Source organism: Myripristis murdjan, chromosome 20 (assembly GCF_902150065.1).
Source record: "Myripristis murdjan chromosome 20, fMyrMur1.1, whole genome shotgun sequence".
Lineage (NCBI taxonomy): Eukaryota > Metazoa > Chordata > Actinopteri > Holocentriformes > Holocentridae > Myripristis > Myripristis murdjan.
In genome coordinates, this window is record NC_043999.1 from 777,225 (window position 1) to 792,413 (window position 15,189).

The 15,189-nt window shown below is 46.7% G+C and overlaps 2 protein-coding genes across 3 annotated transcripts in view; both read right to left on the reverse strand.

Annotated features, from left to right (window-relative positions):
- The window catches only part of LOC115379168 (histone-lysine N-methyltransferase 2C-like), a 70,008-nt gene extending 62,871 nt beyond the window's left edge, over nucleotides 1-7,137 (reverse strand). The window contains exon 1 of the mRNA XM_030079888.1: nucleotides 6,905-7,137. The gene's annotated coding sequence lies outside the window, so the exon portion shown is untranslated. The remainder of the gene's footprint in view (nucleotides 1-6,904) is intronic.
- A 1,667-nt stretch (nucleotides 7,138-8,804) lies between these two features.
- On the reverse strand, nucleotides 8,805-15,176 carry xrcc2 (X-ray repair complementing defective repair in Chinese hamster cells 2). Of its 2 annotated transcripts, XM_030079214.1 has the most exons (6): nucleotides 15,053-15,176; nucleotides 12,219-12,300; nucleotides 11,604-11,639; nucleotides 11,363-11,512; nucleotides 10,535-10,790; nucleotides 8,807-10,393 (listed from the first exon to the last, which is right to left on the reverse strand). In XM_030079214.1, the coding sequence occupies exons 1-6, from the start codon at nucleotides 15,071-15,073 to the stop codon at nucleotides 10,021-10,023; spliced, it is 918 nt and encodes a 305-aa protein (XP_029935074.1). In that variant the 5' UTR covers nucleotides 15,074-15,176; the 3' UTR covers nucleotides 8,807-10,020. The 2 variants fall into 2 exon arrangements, with proteins under 2 accessions (XP_029935075.1, XP_029935074.1); XM_030079215.1 differs by lacking the exon at nucleotides 11,604-11,639 and having other exon boundaries at nucleotides 8,805-10,393.
- Nucleotides 15,177-15,189: the final 13 nt, after the last annotated feature.

Below are 15,189 nucleotides of genomic sequence, written 5' to 3' on the forward strand. Positions count from 1 at the left end.
TCATTGGAGGGGGACTGTTTTTGCAGTTGCACTCAGAAAATGAAGCTGAAGAACTTTTCCCAAAAAGAGGAGCTGTGTCGGCTGTTTGGAAGTTCTTCGGCCTCTGGCAAAAACAAAGAAACTCTCCACGCGACCACAGCGCACTGACATAGATTGTGTAACAAAGTGAAGAGTTGCCACTCCGCTCTATTTTCACTGGCTAACAGCAGCACACTGGCTTAGCTTGTCTATTCAGAGAAGAGGTATCACTTTGGCTTATTTTTCAATCTATGTTATCACAGGCATACTACTGCTCATTCATTGGTAGCTCAATTGTTAGGTCTATTTGATAAGTAATTCACATTTTTAAAATAATAATAATAATTTAACATATTGTTAAATCAGTCAAATCAGTCTGCATATTAATGCAAGTGGCCTTAAATTTGCATAATAAAAAGGTTCTGTATTTTGACTGCAGCTGTCATGCATTCTGATTCCTTCACTTCATTAGAATCATGAGTGCCACCTCTTTGCATTATTTTGTGTTGCCATGGAAACCTGTATTAATACTAGGGTGGACAACTTGGACATTAATGTCCAGTATTCATTTCTCATGACAGTAAAATAGGTCATTCTAAGTTAATTTACTGCAGTAATTCTTCTCTAAAATCATTTGAAAATGTGGTTAACACCCAGTCGTGCATGAAAAAAGAAAATACCGTCATATACCGTGAAACTGTTATAATTTTGAAAAATACCGTGATATACATTTTTGGTCATACTGCCCAGCACTACATGAGTGGAAAATGTTTGAGAACCTCAGACTTTATGGCGATAAGCTGTTTGATGTCCTGGAGCGCTGAGCCGCGGCCCCCAGCTGATAGGAGCCTCTGGGACCAGAGGAAAAGATATTTTGGTTTGTAGGAGTAATAAACAGCTGAGGCTTCCTGACAAATATTCATAATGCAAGTGATTATAATATATTATTATATTATATTACTCAAATTTTTTTTCTTAAAGACCCCATGAAGTGGACTCTTACTTTCTTGGCTGAATAGATTTCCAGCTGAAACAGGAAGTTTGGTGCAGGGAAGGATCAGTCACCAGAGCAAACCAACACCATCTCAGGCTGGGAGAGAAACACGCTTTTATTTTGAAGGGACAGGTGGATGAGAGAGGATGTTTCAAACTTTGTTTTATTGTTTCAAACAAGGTTTTATTGGTTGAAATTTTAATGCACACCCACTAGAGCAGGATGACGTCACTGTTTAAGACGCTCTGGTTTACAGGAAGTAGAGGTCATGTGACGTCACTTCACGGGACTTTGATTTATAATAAAAATTAACCCTTCGAACCCCGAGCAAATTCACCTGACTTCTTCCAAAACCCTGGGAGGAAAAGGTGACGAGCAAATTAGCAAAACGACACCTGAGCAAAGCTGAAATTAGAGGGAATGATCTGAGAATATCAACAACAACAACAATAATAATCATAAATAACATAATTATCATATTCACCACGGAAAATGAATGGAATGACTGAATGGAAATTTTACTTCCGGAGAAAAACTTTCCCGTTACTACGGTAACCGTGGCATCAGAGCCGGTTATCCTGGTTCAAGCCTGTCTGTGCAGGACTGGGAGTAAAACACACTCACACACACACACACACACACACACAGAGACATGAAGCTCTGCCGGTAAAACACACGACTGATCTCTCACGTCCACCAGTCGCTCTGATGTTTGACGTGAGCGCTGTCGACTGGCCTGTCAGCCAATCAGACGAGACCACGGGCCGCGTCACGACCAGTCTGAACAGCCTGTACCCGACGCCGCTAACCCTTGCCATGACAACAGCCTCTCTCTCTACTTCCATGTCAAGTCTGTCAATCCAACTCAGTTCATTAAAATAAAAATAAACTACCGTATTTCACCAATTAATCGCCCGGCCGCAAATAGCCGCCGGGTTCTTTTAAACGCCTGGGGTCTGCACCCGTTTTGCGTATTAACACCCGAATAACCGCCGGGGCGATTATTTGCATTATATTGAGGTAACCTAAAATAAGGCTACTCACCTTATTTTTGCAGAAGTAAACAGTTAGCCGCACAATAACTGTGTGGCACTTCCGTTTCTGTCAAAATAAGAGCGCTAGCTAACGTTAGGAAAAAAGGGTGCACCGTAATCTTAAATCGACCAACTGTAAATATGTTGGACAGTAAATGTCATCACGATAATGGCCTGGTGCAGGTCTGTGCAAAAATAAATAAAGGCCTGCAGCGAAGAGCCGCCTGGTTCTTTTAGACGCCCGGGGTCCAAGTTGATTTGGCGTATTAAACGCCCGGGCGATTAATTGGTGAAATATGGTAATCTAAAGGGCGCGGGGCAGTGATGTTTATTTTCTCATTACCTCCAAACCTATCAGAGAGACAGGCTGGAGAATCTGCAGAAAAACAACCACCAAGACGACGTCCTTCATCAGCGGAGCGGCACAAAAAAATCATCAAAACACAATCAAAGTGCGAGATGTGCATGGCAGGAGCTGACGGTGAAATGTGACCAAGCTGCTGTCAGTAAAGTTTGGTGGTGCTGCACAGACGCCCTGAGCTACAAACTGCGTCCTGCAGACGTAAGGCAAGGCAAGGCAAATTTATCTGTAGAGCACAATTCAACACAAGGTAATTCAAAGTGCTTTACAGAGACATTAAAAGCAACAAAACACAATTTAAAACAATAAAAACAGTCAATAAAAAGGGAACTAGAATTGGGAATGATAGCGAAAATAAAATACAGTAACATAAAATATCAACAGGCTCAGTACATTGCTTGAGCTATATGGACTTCCCGGTCACCCCCTGCAGGGATACCAACAGCCCAACCTCTTGATTCCTTAGACTCTGAAACCTCTCCTATTGGAGATTTCAGTCCGGACTCAGTCCTCAGCCCTGGAATCTCTGACATTTGACATCAGAACTTTTCCCGACATCAGAACTTTTCCTGACATCAAGTAAGAAAACATTCTGGTTTTAGTCCAGACGCCGGCCATGACAGCACTTTAATGGCTGTTTCAGTTTCAACAGAAATTCTGACACAAACAGTCACTCAAGCTGAAATCCTCCATCACACTGCTCTTGTACTATCAGTAAAATAAACCACAGTTTGATGTTTTAGCAGATCTGTGAGCCCCGTTACTCGTCTGCTGGTTTCCTGAAGCTGCACGCCCGGCGGAGCGATGTGCTCAGCGCTGCCGGCCCCCTTTAAAGGGGAACCTGCTGACGCTGTTAGCACGCTAACGGCTAGCGGCGCCACGCCCAGTGTGGCTCCGCCCGCCTTCGGCACGCCACATCAGCTCAGATCAGGCTAACGAAACAGAGAAGCTAACCAACCACTAATTAGCCCGAATTAGAAATGAACCGAGGAATAACTGACGGATCGATTAATGACGCACACTGCAGGTAAATAACCCACAATGCACTGCACTGACAGACGCCTGACTCACCACAGCACGGTGACCCTGAACGCAACACAGAGGAAGCCAGACCGACAACCACAGCACCTCTCTCACTCCTCCAAACAGCTTCACAACACACACACACACACACACACACACACACACACACACACACACACACCACAGTCACTGTTACTCAGAGTGTCTTCCAGTGGGTAAAAACACTTTATCTCTATTCTTTTCTTATGGTTTTAAATAATTGATTTTATCACTGAGTTGATTAAAGTAAAGACTTCGGCGTCACATGAAACGAGACGACCTGCTAGCTTGTCATTAAGCAGCTACGCATCACTTTGTCTAAATGTTGTCGAGGTAAAACTGTCATGTCTGTCTCCAGCGGGGTCCCTTGACCTCTGACCTCCAGATGTGTGAATGAAAATGGGTTCTCTCCCCTTTGCAGACACGCCCACCTTCTGCTAATCCCATGCAGTTTGGGCCCCAAAGCCTGCAGTCCACATGTGTTCTTGTGGCCTGTTGTAAAATGGTGTGTGTGTGCAGACTGGGGCCTAAACAGTCTTGGAGCTGCATCAGTTGCTTTGACTGGAAAGCTGAGACTCTTGTGGATTCAATGAGCCACATTTGATTCCTGTGTGATGATGTTGGCCCCCATAGCAGCCATTTCACTGCAGGCACAGACTTTTGTCACACTGGACGTGGCTGGAGAAAATGACCTCTAGTGACCTCTAGGAGAATCACAGCCTCATCAAACTTTACACACACAAACTAGAGGAGAATTCGGAAAACTAAAAGGACAATAAATTGTAATATCGAATCAGCGCACAAGTACGGTGACAGTATTGAAACGGGAGATGAACACATCTGTCAGGTTAGCCGTTAGCCTCCTTCCCCCCGGCTAACACTCTGAACTACAGCCGCTTTAATCCACTCACAGAAGGTTTGACTTCACTTGACAAACGTCGCTTTCCCAAACTAAAATGCACACGACTACCGGGTTCACACGCACGACAGATTCCTGTTCGTCGCTGTTATCAACATCCAGAAAGATCCGGCCACTTCGGCACTTCCTGTGTCCCTCCACCCAGAGGAGCCGCCTCACATCATCAACCTCCAGCTTCACTGATCAAACCGTTTCAGTGGATGAAGGTGGCTTTTTATAATTTGTTGTTGTTTTTTAAGAAAATGTTAGCCAGCAGGTCAATTTAAGGTTTGGCAGAAAACATCAATACGGATAAGCCAACGTGCAAACATCACCACGAAATGGGGCCGATAAAGGCGGCGAAGCACCTTCAATACCATCATCTGAGGTCATTATTTTAGTCAAATAAGGCACAAAAAAAAAAAACGTTAGCATGTGGAGCATCCAGCCGGTCTCAAAGAATAATATCAGATCTTTCTAAGTGGGTGAAATATCCCTTTAACACCTCGTTAATTCAAACTGCAAGACTCATTAATGTCTTGAAAGGTCTAGCGTTGGTCAGGTTGGTTTGGGACGTCCCGGACAGACTCCAGGATCTGACGCTGTAAAACAAGAAAACAGAGGTGAGGTTCTGCTGCTCTGCCGATCAGCTTCTCCTCGTGGGCCTCAGAGCGCTGAAACGCTGCGTTCAGACGCCGCGTGCCGCCGTTTAAAATCAGCCAACGCCACCGCGGCTCCGACACGTTCACGAGACGCTCGCTCGCTCGCTCGACTTCCTGTCAGGAGCCCAGCTGATTGGTCGGCGGCCCCTGCCTCGTCCACACAGCAGCGAGCGCGCCGCCGCCCTCCGTCCCCTAAACACCACAACCCTGCGCCTCACAGCTGACAACAGCCGGGTGTCAAGGTGGGGTCCACGGGCCCCCAGGGGCCTCGGAGGCCTCCCGGAGGGTCCTCAGCAAAATGAGAACCAGTTTAAATTCAGGCTGGGAATCAATAAAGATTCATCACGATGTGTTTATCACGATATGACGGTGTTTTGATGTAAACGCCGTGCGGCACCTTCAGGGATCTATTACCTCCTCGGCTGTAAACGCGTCTGTTTGAACGAATAAGATCAAGTTTTCTTTCTGTTCGTGTCCCTTCAGTCATTTTCCCGGCAACACACGGACCCGCTGTCAGAAACGCTGCATTAACACAACATCACAGGACCGTCCCATGGCCGTCCCTCCCTCCACCTCCAGCTGAGCGGCGTGTGAGCGGCGTGTGAGCGGCGTGTGAGCGGCGTGTGAGCGGCGTGTGAGCGGTGTGTGAGCACGGCCTCACTACACACCTCATCTCAATCCAGCAGCACAAAACTACACACACAATTTTGTTTATTATTGGCAAATGTTCAGGGAATTTTTTTGCCAAACGTTTGGTTAATTTACTGTCAGCTTTCTTTACTACTAATCCAATCATTTTGTCACTCATACATATATTTTTTTCTCAGTATAATTTCCTGTACTGACTGACTGGCTGGATGCTGTGAGGAGGAGGCAGGAGAGAGGAGCGTCCTGGTGCGTGTTCTCTCCACGTCCACTGTCTCTGCTCAGCTTAGCCACAGATTTCTCAGTATCTTACACTCGGTGAGCTCTAATCAGACGTGGTCATCACCCCCCCCCCCCCCCCCCCCCCCGTGTGTTACCTGCCTGAGACAGAAGGCAGGTGAGTCTGCTCAGGTGTCAAAGGGTTAACTGTTTCAGGAAAACAAGACAAGAGTGGTTATTTCAGCATTAATGTCAGCGCTGTGTGTGTATGTGTGTGTTGAAGCCCGAGGACTGAGCAGCACACACACACACACACACACACACACACACACACACACACACACACACACACACACACACACCACAGGCCGGCTTCGGCTCGGCTCGGCCTGGAGGAAGAGGAGGAGGACGAGGAAGAGGAGGAGGAAGAGGAGTTTGACAGGCTGTCATGTTCCCCTGCTGCCTAAACCCAACACACCTGAAGCACACCTGTGCAACACACACACACACACACACACACACACACACACCATGCTTGTGCTGTTTAACACATAAATGCAGGCTGATTATCGGAGCACAACTCAAGGATGTCCACATGTTGTCGGGTCGGGACATGAAGCGGAGCAGCGGGACTCGAACCTGTGGAGCCGCCGGGTCACCACGGCCGGCTCGCTCTCGGAGTGTAAATTAGATTAAAGTGTGTGTGTGTGTGTGTGTGTGTGTGTGTGTGTGTGTGTGTGTGTGTGTGTGTGTGTGTGTGTGTTAGCCCGGAGCTGCTAGCTTCCCCCGGACCGCCCAGCACTCCTGCTAGCGTTAGCATTAGCGTTAGCATTAGCGTTAGCATTAGCATTAGCATTAGCCGTTAGCGCGCAGTGGAAATGAGCTTTAATTGCAGCCCGGAGCGAAGCGGCGCGTCCAGCTCGGACTCGAACCTGTAAAGCAGCAGAAACACAGCAGAAACACAGCGAACGGGACGGGAACAGGAGAGAGAGGGAAGGAAAAGCTCCTTACGGAATTGATGCAATTCTCTTTTTCCTCTCCAGCTTTCCACACAACTTAAACCTGTTTTTTTAAATCCAGCAGCGAACTTCTCGGAAAGGTCTCCTCCGCCTCACAGCTCTGCCATGGCGGCGGCTTCCCGCGGAGCATTCCCGGCGGCGACGCGGCGAGAAAAGGACGATTTTCTGCTCTGGAAATCTGCGAAAAATTAAAGTTGAAGCGGTCGCTCCGTCATGGAGGCCATGTTTGGGAGCGACCGAAGCACCGCCTGTCAGCGACAGCAGGAGAAGTAGGTCCCGCTCGACACGAGTTTGACGTGCGGAGGGAGACGCGTTTCTCTTCTTCTCTCTTGTTTCGTGCGGGAGCAGAAAATCACCCGGAAGCCGGGGTGCGTGTCCCGCGGCTCGGCGCGGCGTCCCGGGGCCGCCGGACTAATTTGTGTTGTGTAAAAAGTGTGTCTGACCCCGCGGAGGGATCCGCTGGAGGGCTGATCGGGTGAAGCGTCCCGTGTCATCAGACCGGAAATCCCGGAGCGGAATCTGTCAGCACGCTGGAACGGAGCGTGTGTGTGTGTGTGTGTGTGTGTGTGTGTGTGTGTGTGTGTGTGTGTGTGTGTGTGTGTGTGTGTGAGTGTGTGTGTGTGTGTGTGTGTGTGTGTGTGTGTGTGTGTGTGTGTGTGTGTGTGTGTGTGTGTGTGTAGGTAGGTAGATACTTTATTCATCCCGCAGGAAATTCACATTTTTTTCAGCAGTATCCACAGATTACAGATTAAGTAAATAAAAAAATAGAAATAAAGAATAAGATCTGAGTATAACAGAATAAGATCTGAGTACAACAGAATAACCTATGTACAACCCAGTGTGCAAAAAGCAATGTGCAACAAAAAAAAAAAAAACAGAAAAAACCGTGTGCATGGGTGTATAAAATGTGCAAATTTAGAAGAATTTAGAAGAATGTGTGTGTGTGTGTGTGTGTGTGTGTGTGTGGATAGATAGATGTACTGTATTGATCCCAAATTGGGAAATTCTTACGTTACAGCAGCAATGGAAACATGAAATAAAATTAAGTAGAATAAATGCAAAAATACATAAAATAAAGACAGTAAAAAATATAAACATCTAACAATATGGAACATACAGACGGTAAATGTGAAATATACAGATGGTATGAAATATATAAGCTGGTTATATTAACTAGAGTTATTATTGGAGTGTATATTAACTAAGATATAAATAATATAAATAATAAATAAACAGTTAAGGTGCAGAGTAGTGGAAAGTGTGTGTGTGTGGTGAGTAGTGAGAAGTGTGTGTGTGTGTGTGTGTGGCAGTACTAGCATTAGTAGCACTAGTTTTTCAGTGGAAGTCGTAATACCAGTGAATTATAATGAATAATAACATTAATCTGTTGTGACTGTGTTGTTGTGTCACTCGGTGGTGTTACTCCTGTTACTCCTGTGGATCAGATGAGATGTTTAAGTCCATCTAGGTGTATTTAGCAGCAGCTGTAGTTTGTTTTTGTTTTGTTTTTTTTGTTTTTTTTTCTCCCATGATGCCTCACTAGTGTATCTGCGACGGCGTCCTCGTGTCTCTTCAGGAGGAAAACGTCCCGGAGCCAGGGGAAGGAACGGGGATTTTATTCCAAGACAAAGGTCGGAAATTTACAGGAATAAAACTCAGATATTCTCTGAGAATTAAGTGGCAAGTTTACGAGAAAAAACTCACAAATTTATGGGAAAAAATCCTTGAAAGTTCGGAGATTATAAAGTCGTGACCTCGTTGCTGGAGACGAATCCAAACCTCTGAAGAACCTTTATGCTCACTATCGCTCTCTCTCTCTCTCCATTCACTGTGTATCTCACTCGACCACCGCTGCTCTCTCTCTCTCTGTCATGTTCATGCCACATGTCAACAGGGCCTTTTTTTTTCAAATTCAAAACAGCTTTATTGACACGGCTAACAGGCATCAGTATTGCCAAAGCAGACGTCACATCATGCAGGACGAGAAATCAGGACACGTTCAGATCCAGAATGACAGCATGAGCAAAAAACAAACAAACAAACAAACAAACAAATGCTTACAGTGTGTGTGACGCTGCAGGTGAACACAAGCAGAACATCCGTAAACACTGTTCTATAGCAGAACTCAGCACACACACGTCTCTGACACTCATCTGGTCAAATAAAGGTTCATTTGAAAAGTGTGTGTGAAGTCGTGTTTTGTGATGGAGGTTTTTTGGTAAGAAAAAAGCGAAACTGAGCGAGAGCACGTCAGACTCTTGAGCTCACGACCTGGCAGCTCGCTGATGACCTTTGACCTCAGCGCCGTTTCCTTTCCCTCTTCTGGAAATATCTACACAGCAAGTGGAACTACTTTCTACACACAGAAACTTAAAACAACAACAACAACAAAAAACATCCATAACTCAGGTGTTGGATGTTAAAGGAAACCAAGGTGTGTGTGTGTGTGTGTGTGTGTGTGTGTGTGTGTGTCCCAGCTCAGTCTGGAGTCAAACAAATAAAACTTGAACACACTCACTTGATTTCTTTCCAAAACAAGCGAAAAGGCGATTAGCAAATTAACAGGAAATTCTCCTAAAATTAGTAAGAAATTACAAGAAAATTTTTGCCCCCGACCCAACATACACATACATATTTAACTGACCAAAACAAATCTCAGAAAATTATCAGATATTATCAGAAAATTAAAAAAAAAACAAAATAAAAAACTACCAGACAACTGCCTTTTTTTATTTTATTTTTTATTATTATTATTATTATTAAATTCCAGGAAAACAACCATCAAAGTACCTCAAAACTTGGGGGAAAGTGACAACAACCCAAAATCCCCCAAAATAAAACCAATAAAAATACAAAGAAATCAGGTGAGTTTTATTAATCAACATAAAAGCCTCTGCCCATTGGCTTTCAATGGGTTAGTAAAAATGAAAAGATAATTTCAGTCCAGAAACTCCAACACTGATCTCCTCAGTGTGAGAGGAGCTGCAGCCTCCAGCCGGCAGAGAGGAGGAGGAGGAGGAGGAGCAAGTTCAGTGTCCATCAGTTCATAAAGGCTGTAGTGTGACGAGGAGGAGGACGAGGAGGAGGAGGAGGAGGAGGAGGAGCGTTTCAGATGAACACCACGCCTCCATCTGTCACGTAGAAGGAGCTGCTCCTGTAAGCCTTCAACCTGGAGGAGGAGGAGGAGGAGGAGGAGGAGGAGGAGGAGGAGGAGGTGCAGTGCACGCTGAAGACCTGCCGTCTCCTCTGCTCCTTGTTGCCTCCTCCTGCGGCGGCGGCCATGTTGCCTCCAGCCTCCGCCCTGCAGCACAGCAGCCTGTGGGTCACCAGGCGTTGCCACGAGCGACAGAGGTACGGCCGCTCGCCCTCCGAGGAGGAGCAGGAGGAGGAGGAGGAGGAGGAGGAGGAGCCGGGGGCGTCGGGGCTCCTGTAGCTCCTCCTGATGGCGTGGGAGGTGGCGAACACGGTGATCCTGTAATCCCTGAGGAGGAGCAGGAGGACAGAGCAGCTGTGACCACCCAACCATGCTCCAATCATCAATAACCAATAATCACTGCTTCATCTGGGGAAGCTGACTGACTGACTGACTGACTGGTTGACTGACTGGCTGACTGACTGTTACCTCAGCAGGCGGCCCAGCAGCTCTGAACACTTGCTGAGCTTCTCTTCCTGTTTGGAGACGCTGGCCCCGCCCTCGCAGCGGTCCAGCCAATAGAAAGCGGAGATGCTGTCGATGAGGAGCAGCGATAGGCTCGGCCGTGACGAGAAGGCGGTTTCCAGGAAGTGCAGAGTGAGGAGCAGCTGGGAGGAGGAGGAGCAGTGGACCACCAGGAGGCGGGACAGACAGGAGCGAAGCTCCGCCTCCTCCAGGCCACCGGCTGACAGACAGACAGACAGACAGACAGACAGACAGACAGACAGAGAGACAGACAGACAGACAGACAGACAGAGAGACAGATGGAGAGAGAGACAGACAGACAGACAGACAGACAGACAGAGAGACAGACAGACAGACAGACAGAGAGACAGACAGACAGGCAGACAGACAGACAGAGAGAGAGACAGACAGAGAGACAGACAGACAGACAGAGAGACAGACAGACAGACAGACAGACAGACAGAGAGACAGACAGACAGACAGACAGAGAGACAGACAGACAGGCAGACAGACAGACAGAGAGAGAGACAGACAGACAGACAGAGAGACAGACAGACAGACAGACAGACAGACAGCAGTCTGTTGAGTTTCAGGAGTGAAAAGTGTAAATAAAGTCCAGCGAGTGAAACAGTTTATCAGCTAGTTGCAGTTTTTAGATGTAAGAATTTAAAAAATATTTATTTGTCAGTAAAAATGTAAACAGAGTTCAGAGGAGAGGATTCTGGACTGGACTCTTCCTGTTCTGTGTGTGTGTGTGTGTGTGTGTGTGTGTGTGTGTGTGTGTGTGTGTACCAGCGCTCAGTCTGCTGTCCAGGATGCTGACGAGTCTCAGGATGTCCAGACTGTAGTCGGTGTCCACGAACACAACGTCCGTCTCCAGGCCGCCCGCCGCCGCCGGCAACACACAGCGACACAGCAGGTGGTACAGCAGCTCAGTCTTCCCTGCACACACACACACACACACACACACACACACACGGTCAGTGGTTTGGTGGTGGGACAGGGCCATGCTGTGTGCAGCTGATGTGCTCACCTGTCCCCTCTGTCCCGTGCAGCTCCACCACCTCACCTGCACACAGTCACAGTGTTACTGTCACTCTTACTGTTCAATAAAACATTTCTTTTATATCTCAATATAATATAATATAATATAAATACTGATAAACAATAAACAATAAATTACTATATTATTACTATAAAATTACCACAACATTAAAATGACCCCTTCCCAAAAAAAAACCCCAAACCACTAAATACTAAACTAAATATAAAGCAGTTTTATAAAATTATCAGAAAAATTCTAAATAAACTGTGTAGACAAAGAAAGAAAACATACTTTAAAAAAAACAAATTATAATTTTTTTTTAAAGTGAATTCTGTTCAGAGCATAAATGAAACTTTTCACAATAAAAGTGAGTTAGTGTGGAGGCTTTCAGCTCCACCAAATAAAACTAAATACATCAGCAACTTGTGTGTTTTATGTTGCAGATGTATTTTAACCTCTGGAACACCATGCAGCGGCACATTTCAATAATATTTCACAAAAAAACTCAGAATCAAACTGAGACTCTTAAATGTCAATTTAAAAAAAAAAAAAAAAAAGGTTAAGATGCTGAGTGGAGGACAGGAAGTGGGCGTGGTCAGTCACCGTGGTCCGGCCCGCCGTCGTCAGGGAAGAGGCGGGGCTCGATGTGTTTGAGGCTGCGGCGAGGCTCCAGGCGAGCAAACAGCTGCAGACACACAACAGGACTCACATCAGCTGAGCGCACATACAGGAACCTGCTGCTGACTGATCAATAAACTGAACAACAAAAACACCAGCAGCCACTAAAGGATCACCATGTCAACACAGGAACTCAATCTAAACCCACAGTGAGGACAGACGTCCACCTCCACCTGCAGGAGCTCCTCTGAGCTCCACCCTGAACCCACAGGCATCAACATGGAGAACAGCTGCCACTCTGCTGGGAGGCTTTCTGCCAGATGTTGGAGTGTGTCTGAGGGAGTTTCTGCCAGATGTTGGAGTGTGTCTGTGGGAGTTTCTGCCAGATGTTGGAGTGTCTGTGGGAGTTTGTGCCAGATGTTGGAGTGTCTGAGGGAGTTTCTGCCAGATGTTGGAGTGTGTCTGTGGGAGTTTCTGCCAGATGTTGGAGTGTCTGTGGGAGTTTGTGCCAGATGTTGGAGTGTGTCTGTGGGAGTTTCTGCCAGATGTTGGAGTGTGTCTGTGGGAGTTTCTGCCAGATGTTGGAGTGTCTGTGGGAGTTTGTGCCAGATGTTGGAGTGTGTCTGTGGGAGTTTCTGCCAGATGTTGGAGTGTCTGTGGGAGTTTGTGCCAGATGTTGGAGTGTCTGAGGGAGTTTCTGCCAGATGTTGGAGTGTGTCTGTGGGAGTTTCTGCCAGATGTTGGAGTGTCTGTGGGAGTTTGTGCCAGATGTTGGAGTGTGTCTGTGGGAGTTTCTGCCAGATGTTGGAGTGTCTGTGGGAGTTTCTGCCAGATGTTGGAGTGTCTGTGGGAGTTTTGAGCCTTTGTGAGCTCAGACTCTGATGTTGGACCAGAGGGCCCGGCTCCCAGTCTCCGTTCTAGTTGATCCAAAGGTGTTGGATGGGGTTGAGGTCGGGGCTCTGTGCGGGCCGCTCAACTTCTTCCACCCCAAACTCAGCCGGCCACGCCTTTATGGAGCTGCTCTGTGCACTGGGGCTCAGTCATGCTGGGACAGGAAAGGGCCTTCCTTCCCCAAACTGGTCCCACAGAGCTGGAAGCAGAGAATTGTCCAAAATGTGTCGGTGAGCTGAAGCGTTCAGATTTGCCTTCAGTGGAGCTGAGGGGCCGAGGCCGAGCCCAGAAACACCAGCCCACAGCGTGACCCCTCCTCCAGCAAACTGCACAGTCGGCACAATGCAGTCAGGCAGGGAACGTTCTCCTGGAGGCGGGGAACGTTCTCCTGGAGGCAGGGAACGTTCTCCTGGAGGCGGGGAACGTTCTCCTGGAGGCGGGGAACGTTCTCCTGGAGGGAGGGAACGTTCTCCTGGAGGCGGGGAACGTTCTCCTGGCGTTCCCCAAACCCAGACTCGTCCATCAGACCGCCACAGAGAGACGCCTGATTGGTCGCTCCGCAGAACACCTGATCTGACTTTCTGCCCGAGTGTTGTCCTTCACTGCATTTTAAATCAGATCCATTACAGAGAACACATGATCACTGACAGATGGTGGAATCTTTCACAATAAAAGCTCAGTCAGCAAAGACGAAAAGAGGAACCTGCTTCTACTTTTAGTCACTTTCCAAATTTCACAATAAAAGCTGCACCATAAAAAAAAAAAAACTGCAGCGAGGACCATTTAGACTCAACTGGTGAAAAAAAAAGTGCAATAAGTGAGAACCATGTTGACTCCACCATCACATGATGTGTTTATCCCACATGTGTCAGTTGAGTCTCCAGGGTCCTCACTCCAGTTGAGTGTAATGTCCCTTTAAAAGCATGCAGTGTGCAGCGTGTTCTCTGGAAAAGATCCCAGCTAACACAGTTACTGTTTGGAAAAAGGAGCTCAGGCACTTTTACTGCCAGGACATTTGACATGAGACACTTTGGACTTTTACTGCAGGAGACTTTTACTGCACTACTTCTACTTCTACTGCAGTCACATACCAGCAGAGGAACAGTACTTCTACTTCTACTGCAGTCACATACCAGCAGAGGAACAGTACTTCTACTTCTACTGCAGTCACATACCAGCAGAGGAACAGTACTTCTACTTCTACTGCAGTCACATACCAGCAGAGGAACAGTACTTCTACTTCTACTGCAGTCACATACCAGCATCCTCTCTCTGCTGCTACTGTGCCTTTCTACTTTTTAATATTTTCTTTTTAGTTTGGTTTTTATATGCCCCTATTTAAATATATATATTTTAGATTTGTAGATTATGCTTATTTGTGTCTTAAATGTTTATTGTCTGCACCGAGGGTCCGACTTTGATTGTTTTCTTCCTTTTCCCCACATTTTGTTGTTTTGTTGCTCACTGTTTTGTTGTTATTTATTTTTGTACTATTTTTATACAGAGTGCTGTTTATGGAAAATGTTTGTAATGTGTATTTGACTTGAATTTTGTTCAATAAAGGGAAGAAAATAATAATTTAAAAAAATCTCTGACGTCATCCGCTTTTGACGAGTTCGTGTTAAACGGTTAGAGCACTTATTTTGAAAATACAAGGGCAGCGCGCGCATTGAAACCCAAAGTTACTTCCGGCGCGGAGTCACGCAGCAGCTGAGTAAAGTCAGGTTCAAATTAAAAGTCTGAAGAAGAAACACGAAACACAATAAAAACAGAGTAAAAGCAGAGTAAAGTTTTGTTGCAGCGGCGGGAGGTGACGCGGCGCTGTTGGCTGTTGCTGCCGCACCGCCGGACGGCATGTCGTAAACTCGGCTACAGCTGTGCGCTCGCGGCTCACGTGAGAACCACGAAAGAGCCGCGTGCCTCCTCACCTGAGCTCCGCTCTCTGCCATCTCAGCTCCTCTTCGTCCTCATCCTCACCTGCACGCCGAACACACCGCTCCCGCTGTTTGAACACACTTCCGGGTTCCGTTATTTTTTTACCGTAAAGTACGTAACAGGTCTGCGC